The sequence below is a fragment of the Chrysemys picta genome, chromosome 7 (assembly GCF_011386835.1).
Source record: "Chrysemys picta bellii isolate R12L10 chromosome 7, ASM1138683v2, whole genome shotgun sequence".
Classification (NCBI taxonomy): Eukaryota; Metazoa; Chordata; order Testudines; family Emydidae; genus Chrysemys; species Chrysemys picta.
In genome coordinates this window covers 86,875,850-86,888,106 of record NC_088797.1, presented here as the reverse complement: position 1 = coordinate 86,888,106, position 12,257 = coordinate 86,875,850, and the positions used below count along the sequence as shown (strand labels likewise).

Below are 12,257 nucleotides of genomic sequence, written 5' to 3'. Positions count from 1 at the left end.
ACAGCCCAAATGTATACTGAACTCTGATTTGAACCGAGTATTGTCATTGTTTTGTCCTGAGAGAGCTTTTGAAATGTGACTGTTGACCTCCGTAAAGTCTTGGCATTCTCTTACAGTGATTCTCCTGTATCCACTCTCAATTTATCCTCCCCTACTATGTGTTTATTTTAATGCCTTTATACCTCCCACTTCCATAGCACCTTTTTATAGAAGGATATAGATAGAGAGGTTCTACAATCACTGTTAACCTTACAAACATGTTAAGTATTACACCAACAATATATCACAGAGATGGAGGGGAAAAATAAGAAGCTTAAACCTGGCCTCTGATTTTATGCCAGCAATTAATGGGTAGATCAAAACTGTGCTCACAAAATTTAAAGGCAATGTCTGATGGAGCATAAGAACAATAAGTAGTAATGGAATCCACAACTTCTGACTTTTCCAATCCTCTTCTGATTATTAGACCAGACTGCATCTCAGATAAAAACATTGTTGGAGGCTCAGCATAATTATAGGAAAGGTAGTGAGGTAGGCTCAAAAAGAGTTTTGGAGCCAGTTATAATGCAATACCTTCATATGACCTGGAGGAAGATCCAGAGAGACTGCTTACTGAACTTACAGGTGATGCAAACGAGGGATTTCTCTTACCTTTATTGGTGTTATTAATCTAAGGGAGTTAGATAAATGAGGGGAGAGGGGAAATCAATAGAGGTTCAGTGTAGGAGGCAGAATCAGACATAAATATAAAATGGAAGAATCCTGGTCAGAATACAACACCACGGAAGATTTAAGGCAATGACAATTTGAGCATGTGCTGTGATGCTGCAGCGAAAAGAGACACATAATTTATAGGGTATTGCATATAACAATTGGGATGTAATTCTTTCTGTATACAGCATGGGCAAAGCCACATGATGCATTGTGTGCATTGCTGTGCTGTATAAGAGAGATCAAACTGAAGAGTATAGAAGAATGGCAACAGAAATACTAAGCAAAAAGTGCCTTTGAAGAAGATTGGCTTTGCAGAGCAATGCAATGACCTAGCAAGCATGTTTATACAGCCACTGTTGTTGAACATATTCCAGGTTAGGCCTGACACCCACTAACAGGAGGAATAATTAGTCAGGAGGCTAGAGGTAGTATACAATAGCCAACTAGAGGTTCCTTCCCAACCCAAATGAATCCAGTGTTGGTAGCACAAACCAAAAGGCTGCAGTTTACTTCAGTTCCTTTAGACACTCTGGGATGGGGAAAAGGAATTCATGCTTGTCAAGCAGGGGTGGAGAGATTGTTTTCAAGCTTCTAAGAGCAAACTGCAAATAACTGAGCATCGAAAGCATTACAAAAAGAAGATTGCCCTCTTAACAGAATGATAGGAAAGCTCTGCTGAAGAATCCAAGCAAAACCCAAAGCTATGTATATTGAGAGGAAGGATGGTGTAATGGTTAGGGCACCGGCCTGGGACTTGGGAGACCCAAGTATTGTTTACTGTTCTGCCACAGACTTCCCTTGTGATCCTGAGCCAAGGCAGTTAATTGCTCTCTGCCTCAGTTCTTCACCTGTAAAATGGGGACAATAGTAGTTCCTTACCTTCCAGGGGTGTTGTATCTTAAAGATTAGGAGGTATTCAAATACCACTGTGATATGGGGAAAGGTGGGGCATATAAGTTCCGAATATAGAATAATTATGTTCTGTAATGCCAAAGTCATTCTTATAGATGCCTTGGTGGAAATAGTAGTAACAATAACAATTGTGGTGTTGATTTTGTTTAAACAACAATTTTTTGGCACTTATAAAAATACATAAATGTTTGATGTGGAATTAAGTTGTTAAGCCAGGTTTAAAATTCACGAATTACAAATTCTCACTGCAATCTACCAGAATCAAGACGAGCGAGCAAATTAAATATCCTGCTTCAATTTAGCATTGATCAGTACTCCAGAAATATTGAGGAAAATTTACCTTCTTCAAGTGATTACTCATGTCCATTCAACAACTTAGGAGTGTGTCCTCGCCACATGCACCAGTGCTGGAAGTTTTTCCCTCAGCAGTATCCGTAGGGGACCGGCTCTGGTGCCCCCTGGAGTGGCGCGCATATGCCCCTCCATGCTCAGTTCCTTCCAATGATGGTGCATGGAACTGGTGCTAGAGCTGTTGCATCTCGTTCTTTCAAACTCATTTGCCTCTTGCAAATATTATTGTATATCGTTTCCCTCTAGTTTAGTTCAACCTATTTGTTAAGTTAGAGACTAAAGGGACTTTGCCATGGGACGGGGCATGCCCTGGTCCCCAAGCTTTAAACCCTGCGATCGCTGTAAAAGTCCCATGCCTATTAGCAATCCACATAATAGTTGTTTACGGTGCTTGGGCAAATCTGCAAGTCCTTCAAGCCCAGGATGAAGAAGGAGCGTGGCATTCGTTTGAAGGCGCGCCTGATGGCATCTGCCCTTATCCCGATGCTGGAGCAGCGCTCTGATTCGGTGCTGAGCATCGTGATCTCAGTGTGCAGCACCCCGCCGGTACCATCTACGAGCCGGCACTGGTCTCCTTCCATGGCTCCAGCCAAGGAGCCCAGGAAGACGCGACAAGGAAGGTCTCCAGCTTCCCACAAGGGAAAGAACAAGTCTGGGGTGGACCAAGGCCCTGTCTCGGGCACCTCTTCACCCTCTTTGGGATCTGGGGCCTCAGCTCAGGTTGAGCAGTGTAGCCTAGCCCACTCGCTGCTGGCTACCCCGGATAGCGGCAGAGGTCCTCCTCAGCTCCAGATGCTGTCCACACTGGAGGCTCTGCAAGCCGCGCAAGACATTATGTCCCTCTCAGGGCCGCCCACTCCGCCCCCTGTGGGGTCTCGGTCCCAGGGTAAACCCGCATTGGGATTACCACAGTCTCCACTTTCCCGCAGCGCTCCCCGTCACGGAGAACGTCCCACCAACGGTCGCCCTCTCGCAGCCAACACGCTTCTGACCGTGACAGGCAGAAGCTTCGCAGCCTCATCTGGTCTCCGGACCTCAGACAATGGCAGAGAGGCTCGAGGCGCAGCTCGCTGGTAACCAGGCACAGACCTCTGGAGGCACGCCCCCCCGGCAGGAGTTTCGGAGTCTGCGCCTGGAATCTCTGTGGCACTGGTACTGCTCCAGGGACAAGTTGAGGGACCGACAGTACCGTTCCCCGGACCGACGGTACCGTTCCCTGGACCGTCGCCAATCCCCTAAGGCAGCATCATCACCTGCAGATGCATCTTCACAATGTCAAGTCCACTCTGGTTCCTGGTCCCGCTCCACAGCCTGGTACCACATGTTAAGTGTGAGGCGTAGATTGCTGACCCAGTGCCATCGCGGATCCGCCAAGTGCCACTGGTTGCCGAGGCCCTGAGCCAGATGCTGGTTGAGGTCAGCCAGATCCAATTCTGGGAGGGATGACCGGTACCGATCGGCACAGAGCCACCAATCAGCCCCTTCTTGGTCGCAGGGGAGTGACTGCTCGGGCTCAGGTTCAGAGCAAGGTTCCTAGTGGCGGGACAGCCTCCGGCACCTATGGCGCAGACTAAGTTGGCGGGCCCGTGGCATCAGACTCCGTGGTAGGCAAAGTGGTACCCATGAAAACCATGTGGGTTCTCTCAGCCCTCTCAGGCCACCTGCTCAGTATCCGGAGCTTCGGAGAGACCGGCTACTGCCCTGTCTCGCCCCCTCCAGCCCAAGAGGCCTCGGCTGCAGGCACCTCGCAGGCGCAGGATGAAGTGGGTGGGCGAGCAAGCCACCAGACCACCTATGGTTGTGGAGGACCCCTTGGTACTGGCTTCCTCCTCCTCGTTTCCAGACAAGGCCACATTGGGGCCCCCTCCACTGGTGCTCTAGGATGATGCTAAGGTGCATCAGGAGCTGTTAAAGAGGGTTGCTGCCAACCTCGACCTCCAGGCAGAGGAGTTAGAGGAACCCGCAGACTCCCTCTTTAATGTTCTCTGCCCTGTGGCCCCGGCCAGAGTAGCTTTGCCCCTACATGAGGTGGTCGCTAAAATTACAAATGACCTCTGGCAAACCCCCTCCTCCTTGCCTCTGATCTCCAAGACGGGGGAGCACAAGTACTTTGTGCCTTCCAAGGGCCATGAGTACCTTTATACCCACTCTGCTCCCAATTCCTTAGTGGTACAGGCAGTCAACCACAAGGAGAGACAGGGTCAACTGGGGGCTATGCCTAAGAATAAAGACTCAAGGAGACTAGACTTGTTTGGGCATAAAGTTTATTCATCCTCCAGTCTACAGTTGCAGGTTGTCAACCATCGGGCCTTACTAGGCTGCTATGATTTTAATAGGTGGCAGGCCATGACCAAGTTCGAGAGTGCCCTTCTTGAGGCTTCTAGGAAGGAGTTCCAGGCGATCCTGGATGAGGGCACGACTGCAGCCAGAGCAGCTCTCCAGGTGGCATCGGACGCTGCGGACACCGCCGCCCATACCATGGCATTGGCCATCTCATTGTGCAGGGCTTCATGGGTGCTCCTCTCTGGTTTTTCCTTGGAGGCTCAGCGGTCAATGCAAGACGTCCCTTTTGACAGGCACGCCCTGGTCACCGGACAGACGGACATTAAACTCCATGGCCACCAACCTCTGTCTACATCCCAGGCAGGCTTGACCCGCAGTAAGCAGACGGGCAAGTGCCCGTTTTGAGGGTACGCCCGAGTGCGACCTACTGGATTGTTCCTCAAATCCTTCCTCCCCTCTGTTTGCTAATCGCCTTTCTTCCTTCCTCCCTGTGTGGGCATCTATAACATCGGACTGATGGGTCCTCAATACGGTGGGTCCTCAATACACTCTTCAGTTACTTCCTACCCCCCCTTCCCCAACCCTCTTCAGGGACTCCTTTTACAAGAATCTTCTTGTACAGGAGGTAGAGGGTCTACTACAGTTGGGTGCGGTGGAGGTAGTTCCTGTGGAGTACAGGAACAAGAGGTTCTATTCCCGATACTTTTTAACCCCCAAAGCCAAGGGCAGTCTGCGGCCCATACTAGACCTGCGGGGCTTGAACCACTACTTAGCAAAACTGAAGTTCCACATGGTCTCCTTGGCTTCCATCGTCCCCTCCCTGGATCTGGGAGACTGGTATGCCGTCCTCAATCTGAAAGATGCATACTTCCACATCGTCATCTTCAAGGGACACAGACGCTTCCTTCCATCTTCATGGTAGGTTCTTACCACTATCAGTTCACGGTCCTTCTGTTTGGCCTAGCGACAGCACCACCGGTATTTCCCAAGTGCATGTTGGCAATGGCAGCTTACCTCAGATGTCAGGGTATCCAGATCTACCCATACTATGATGACTGGCTCATCAAGGGCAACTCCAGGTCCAAGGGGACGTCGTGGTGCTGCTAGCCACATGCCATCACCTTGGCCTGTTGGTGAACAACAAAAAATCTCCTGGTACAGAGGATAGAGTTCATCAGAGTGGTGCTCGACTCGACCTGCGCCAGGGCGTTCCTGCCACTGGAGAGATTCAAGGCACTGACGGACCTCATCGCGGAAGTCTCCACATTTACCCTGACCACGGTCAGGGTTTGCCTGTGCCTACTAGGTCACATGGCAGCATGTACATGTGTAGTGCTCCATGCCGGATACGACTCCTGCAGCAATGGCTGGCGACAGTCTATTCCCAGTCCAGAGACCACCTGGAGAAGGTCATCACCATCCCCACGACGGTACTTACCTCGCTGCGATGGTTGACCGACCCCCAGAAAGTCCTGGAAGGAGTTCCCTTTGTCAGCACTCCTCACTCAGTCAAGTTGGTTTCGGATGCCTCGGACCTCGGCTGGGGGGCGCACCTTGGCACCCTCCAGACCCAAGGCATGTGGTCCCAAGAGGAATTGGCACTACACATAAGTGTCAAAGAGCTCAGGGCAGAGCATGCATGGTCTTCCTACCTCACCTGTTGGGCAGAGTGGTCAGAGTCCTCACTGACAACACAGCCTCGATGTTCTACATCAACAGGCAAGGTGGAGCGCAATCCTCAGTCCTTTGCCAAGAGGCACTCCATCTCTGGGACTTCTGAATCGACCACGGAATCCTCCCCAAGTGAATTTGTTTGCCACCAGGCAGAACAGGAGGTGCCATAGGTTTTGCTCCAGACAGGGTCTGGGCAAGGGCTCCCTCTCCAACACCTTCCTCCTGCCAGGGGCAGGAACCTGATGTATGCATTCCCTCCAATTCCTCTCATCAGCAAGGTCCTAGCGAAAATCAAGAGGGACAAGGCGCAGGTTATCATGATTTCTCTGGTGTGGTCTCTCCAGCACTGGTTTGGGACGCTATCAAGCTTGTCAGCGATCCCTCCCTGGACCCTGCTGAACTGACCAGACCTGCTGTCACAGGATCACGGCCGACTCTTGCACCCCAACCTCGCAACCCTCCATCTCACAGTGTGGATGTTGCGTGGCTGAACGGGCCTCTTTGGAGGTGGTGTCTACTTTCCACATGAGCCAGGACATCTTTTTTCCGGTCTTCTGCCCTAAGCCCCATGAGATTAGTGAAGAGAGGTGCCTTCATGCTTTGGACATAAGAAGGGCTCTGGCTTTCTACCTCGATCGGACAAAACCTTTCCATAAGTGGACTCAGCTTTTCATCTCTACAGCTGATAGGATGAAGGGCCTCCCGGTGTCCACACAAAGGATTTCTAACTGGATCACCTCTTGCATTCGGACTTGCTATGAGTTAGCGGGAGTCCCTCCACCACCGATCATCAGAGCCCACTCGACTAGAGCGTAGGCATCCTTGGTGGCATCCAGGGGGTGCCAGAGCCGGTCCCCTACGGATACTGCTGAGGGAAAAACTTCCAGCACAGTGCATGTGGCGAGCACACACACCTAAATTGAATGGACGTGAGCAACACATTTAGAAGAACACCAGTTACGGAAAAAGGTAACTGTCTCTTCCACCATTATCTGTCTTTCCCTGCAAACAGCAGCCAACAGTCCGTTTAACATGACCATTCCCAGTAAATCTAAGTCTACCACAAAGACTAGTGTCTTTCTAAATAACACCTTTTCTTCAGTCATTTAATAAAGACCTACAGGAGAATTTATCATGCATCGGTTAATCTTTTGTCCACTGCCCTCCTCTGATGGCAGGCTTATAATGGATTTGCGCAAACTTTTGTCACAAAATCAGAGATGATTGAAATTTTTCAAATATCCAAAATTCCATTGAATTTTTTTCATGGAAAAACTTTCCCCATTTTTTTTTTTTTGGACTAGCTCTATCCTAAATGATGTTATTCAGATGTTGTGTTTCTTTGCCATCTGTGAGCCCAGCCTACGTTCTTTGCAAGGGTTCAGAATCATGACCCTGTGTCAATTTATGATTTCACACTGTAGCTGGGGAAAGCTTGTCATTTCACATAGTTTTGAGGCAAAACCAGCTGAAGTGCTGCAGTGTTTTGATTTGTTTCACTAATGGATGTAAGACCGGGGAATGATTCTTACAAAATTAATGAGTGCGAACCCATGTGAAATGAAACCAAATAAAAGATTCACGTGAACCCTTCCAAACTTCCAGTTGATATAGTCCAGTTTTGCACAGCGCTCGTATACAGTGTGGCCAGAGGATACAAGACAAAACAAAGATAAAACTGAAGCTTCTCCTCGCCTCTCTGGTGAGGACAAGCCTGGAATGGTAAGGATGCTGAAATGGAAATGGCCTGTATTTTCAGTTGTGCCCAGCCAGGCAAAAATAAAGACTTTTTACCAGAAAAGTGAAGAGGCTAGGGGGGTACCTGCACTGGGAAGGAAGTTGGCTGAGGGGCTGGTGGGGCGTGGAGGAGACATACCCACTTACAGCATAATATGCCCCTGTCACCCTCCCCACAATTTTCTTACCACCATACTGCCACTCTTAAATGTTCACAAGTCACGGATCAGTTCTGCCTCCCTCCCCCCATCCAAAAAGTAAGATTGTAAAAGTAATTTGGGTTTTTTATATGCCATGTTTTTTGAAGTAGCTTAGGTCCCAATCTGCTCATGTGTTCAAGATTTCCTCTGCAACCATGAGAGCTAAAACTTTTACATGAAAGATATCAGGTAATTACATGACTCCAGGAGCTGGGGCTCCACATCCATGAGACTGGGCCAGTCTGTTGCAATGGAGTAGAGGGACAATTGGTCAGAGTTATTCCTGTGACTTTAGAATAAGGCAAACAGGCAGGTTTGTGCATGCTGTGGCAATTCTTGTTCTGTCTGTGCAGCCTAACCATAAAGCCTATCTGCAAAGTTCACAGGCTTCCTAATGAGCTGTATGCATATTTCTCTCCATCTAGGTCCACAGGCCAGCCAGTATGACTTCACTCCTAATTACCACTCTCCTGTCAGTTTGATTCGTATGGGAAGGGAGGAAGCATCAGTGTTTTTCATCACCACACTGATTCCAGCAGAATGTTAAGAGATTTCCTTATTACAGGTGGGTCTCTCAAGTCATTGCTCTCTGACCTTCCTTCAGCAGCTCATAAGTAGCTGCATTTAGAGACTTTGCTACCTTGACCTCTACAGTCAAGGGCAATGCATGCTCCTGGGACAGTCTTACTTGTTTTGGACTATTTAAAACATTGGCCCTACGGTTTTTTGGTTGTTGTTTTTTTTAAGCTATAGTTGCTTGGCAGTTGCACTCCCCCACTGCCACACCTCAAATTAGCTACCTGCTTCCCCCATCCATATATAAATGTGCACCTAAGCCAATGTTCTAAAATGCTGGTGGTCTCTTTCATGGACTGAGGGAGCACCAACACCTGGAAGTGGGGCTCCAACTCTGAAATTAGACTATCTTACGGCCTAATCCAAAACCCATTGAAGTCTATGGAAAGACTCCCAGTGTCTTGAATAGGCTTTGCATCAACCCCCAATGATGGAGTTATTCCAGGGCAGCTGGTCTGATCCCATACCCACCCAGACAGGATCGTTGAATCTTGTAGCATTTCACTCTGTAGGAAAAAAAACGTGCTTTGAAATGTAGACAGCCAGCTGCAGGCTCACCCTCTGACTCTCTGTTCCTGCCCTTCTTTTGCAAGTTTTATGGAGTGATTTGTACTATATTTACACAATGGTGACAAACAGTTTTTAAAATGGAACTGAAGAAAATGCAGTTGAATGAATTGCTTCAAAAAAGCCCTGTTTACCATCAAAAAAAAAATAAAGGTATAAAAATCACCATTATAGGGACATTCTGTTAGTCAGATTTGGGTACTTTTCTGTTGATTTGTGTCTCTAATGTGAGGAGAAGTCACAGATGCATGTTCAATTCTGCAGGGAACATATGCATGCATTTAAATCATTTACAGCTTTTTACTGGTGCAATTGTAAAGCACATTATTTTTTTGCATTTGTAATTAGGTTCTAAACAGATGGCGAAGGACTGTAGCTCCCAGTAAGATGGGCTAGTGCTCTGTTGGATTGCATTGGAAGAACTAACTGAGCTAGGAAAGTTTTCTAATTTATTACACCATATTGGGAGGGAGGATATAACTATGTAACAGGGGTTGGCTAAGTACGAATTCCAGCGTGTGTATATCTATCTGGACAAAATTGAACTAGTCCACTTATCTGCTTATAATGTAATCAGCACATTTCTATGAATACAAGCAGTCTTCACCCCCAAGATTTAGCATAGATTCCAGATTTCATAAATATGAGTGATACCCAGTAGCTACTGCATGATTTGTTCTGCACAGCATAGTTTTTATTATGCAACAGCATAAGACACAATATCTGCTTTGACAAATGTTTTTAATATAAAGCAGAAGGTTTTGATTTGAAAAGAGACTTTAGAATTAGAGCAAACTTGAAACATGAGATCACATACAAAGGCCAACTGTCCTGTTTATGGTTTTCACTTTGCTTTTCAGCACCGCCTTTCCTCTTCAAACCTAACTTCCCATTCTGTTTGAAGATATGGTGTAAAGTTCATTTAATCCTCTTCCGAGGACAGCCTTGTAAGCTGCAGCAATGTCACAAGCTCAGTCTACGGCTTTCATTGCAGGATTAAGAAGAAGGAATACAATGAGCTGTAAGGGAGAAAACCCCGCTTTAAACATCTCTCACTAAGGGCTGGCAAAGATGGTTCTGAAAAACACATCACATGAGCAGTTAAACAGTTGTGTGTGTAAGTGTGATCCATTTTAACCTTGCTCCCAGAACTGTACCCTTTGTGAGTAACTTAGTACAGGACTATGTCTACACAGGGATAAAAAACCCACAGCTGGCCCGGGTCAGCTGACTCAGGCTCGTGAGGGTCGGGATCTGAAGCTGAAAAACTACTGTGTAAACATTCTGGTTCGGGTTGGAGCCTAAGTTCTGGAGCCCTGTGAGGGTGCAGGTCCCCAAGCTTGCATTCCAACCCAAGCCTGAACATCTACACAGCAATGTTTAGCCCTGAAGCCCAAGCCCTGTGAGCCCGGTTCAGCTGACCTGGCCCAGCCGTGGCCCTGCTGCAGGGCTTTTGTCCCTGTGTTGACATACTCTTAGAGATAAACTAGCTGGATATGTAGATATTTGCCTTTACCAAGCAGCAACTGCTCTTTATGGGCTAAGTAAGCATCATTTTCATAGATGCTGTGGCTGCCAGGTGACCTCAGTGACCCAGCTGTTGTGTAAAGCAGGCATTCTTAAGATGCATTTCCTTATATTATGAATTTATACATGTCTATACTTTTGCTGCATCTGGCAGGGAAGAGAAGGAAGGGGAATTAGGTGTGCACACAGCTAGGACAGGATGAAAATAGACAGGTGGAAATGCAAGGAGACAAGAACAAAATTGAACCAGCCTATACCAAGAGCATGCATCAAGGCCGAACTACTAAAATAGACATGAATGGCTTTATAGGTAAGGCACTGGACTGGGATTCTGGGTTCCATTCTCAGTTCTACCCCAAAGTCCCTGTGTGACCTTGGACAAGTTGTTTAATTTTGCTGCCCATCACTTCCTCACATGTAAAATGGCAATAATGATACTTCCTTTCTCCCACCCTTGGCCTGGCTTGTATATTTGGATTGTAAACTCTTTGGGGCAGGAGTTGTTGCTCATTATGTGTATGCACCCAGTTTACCCCAGTGGTGCCCTGTGCTTGGTTGGATCCTCTAGCGCAGTGGGAGCTCTAGTGGAGACAAAGTGCTGGCCGTTTTACCACCATGTCATCTCACCCTGCTCAGCGCATGTCTAAATGACAGTGACAAAAATGCCATTGGTCACCAGCACGTTACCTACGCTCGAGCTTAGGCTGTTGTTACCACTGGCAGTAGTGGGAAATCTTAAAGTGCTCAATGTAGGCAAGGCCCTGAGTCTATGCAACAAGAGAGGGGCCCAGCTTCTGCTTCGTTCTGTGCTGCTCATTCCCCTTGTCTTTCGCGCCACAGCCAGCTCCTTGTTTGGTGACTCATGGAGGTTCCACTTCCCGTTTGTAGGGCAGCCAAGCAGGCTGAGCCATCACAGCAAGGGAGAATGAGAGAATAGCTGGCAGCAAAGATGCAGGATCCTCTGAACTGGTGAACAGTTCAGCTCCTTGCTGTGGCCGAGGCACTTACTAGGCAAACATTTTAGCATTTAGAGCACACCTCCGGGTCAGGTGTTGCTGGTGCCATTTTAAGCCAGGTGTTTTTGTTCTACAGTGGTGCCAGTTCCTCCTCTCTGTGTTTCTCTCCCTTACCTTCAGTTTAAGAGGTCAATGGTGCCAGCGCAGGTGTTCCTTTACAGAAAGGACTTGCTGGAGGTGAGCCACTTATCCACCATTCCCTTGGGCAGGAAACTGGGCTTTATATTGGTGGTTTTCTGCGTGCTAGAGAGCAGAAGTTGGGATGGGAAAGTGGCAGTTATAGTTTCCAAATGGCAGCCATGCTCTGGTGACTGGCAAAGGAACTTTCTGAGAATTCTGCCCTGGGTCTTGGAGCTCCTGTGGCCCTTATAGGCCTAGATTGCAGAGCCACATAGGGACTTTGAGAGGGGAGCAAAAGAGATCAAGGCTCCCTCCTGCACCATGTTCACCTGGATGGGAGAACAGGGGCTACTTGTCCAATTCTCCCAGCTGTGGGCAAGGGAGGAGGAAGGGCGTGGAGAGGAGAGCAGAGGAGAATGAGGGGAGTCCTGGCCCCATCCTCTTACTTACCAGCCACAGTAGTTGGCTGGCCACACAAAGGGAGGGGAGTAATTTACTTCCCTACCCAGCCCCAGAAAGGGGGGGAACAGGGGAGGAATTGAGACAGTTCAGTCTCTGCAAGACTCTTTAGCTTCATGAG

At 48.1% G+C, this 12,257-nt stretch overlaps 1 protein-coding gene across 1 annotated transcript in view; it reads left to right on the top strand.

Annotated features, from left to right (window-relative positions):
• Positions 1 to 12,257, top strand: part of CDH23 (cadherin related 23) — a 533,292-nt gene that overhangs the window by 3,962 nt on the left and 517,073 nt on the right. Inside the window, exon 2 of the mRNA XM_065551950.1 lies at positions 8,297 to 8,436. Coding sequence (XP_065408022.1) covers positions 8,412 to 8,436 — 25 coding nt within the window. The 5' untranslated portion in view covers positions 8,297 to 8,411. The remainder of the gene's footprint in view (positions 1 to 8,296; positions 8,437 to 12,257) is intronic.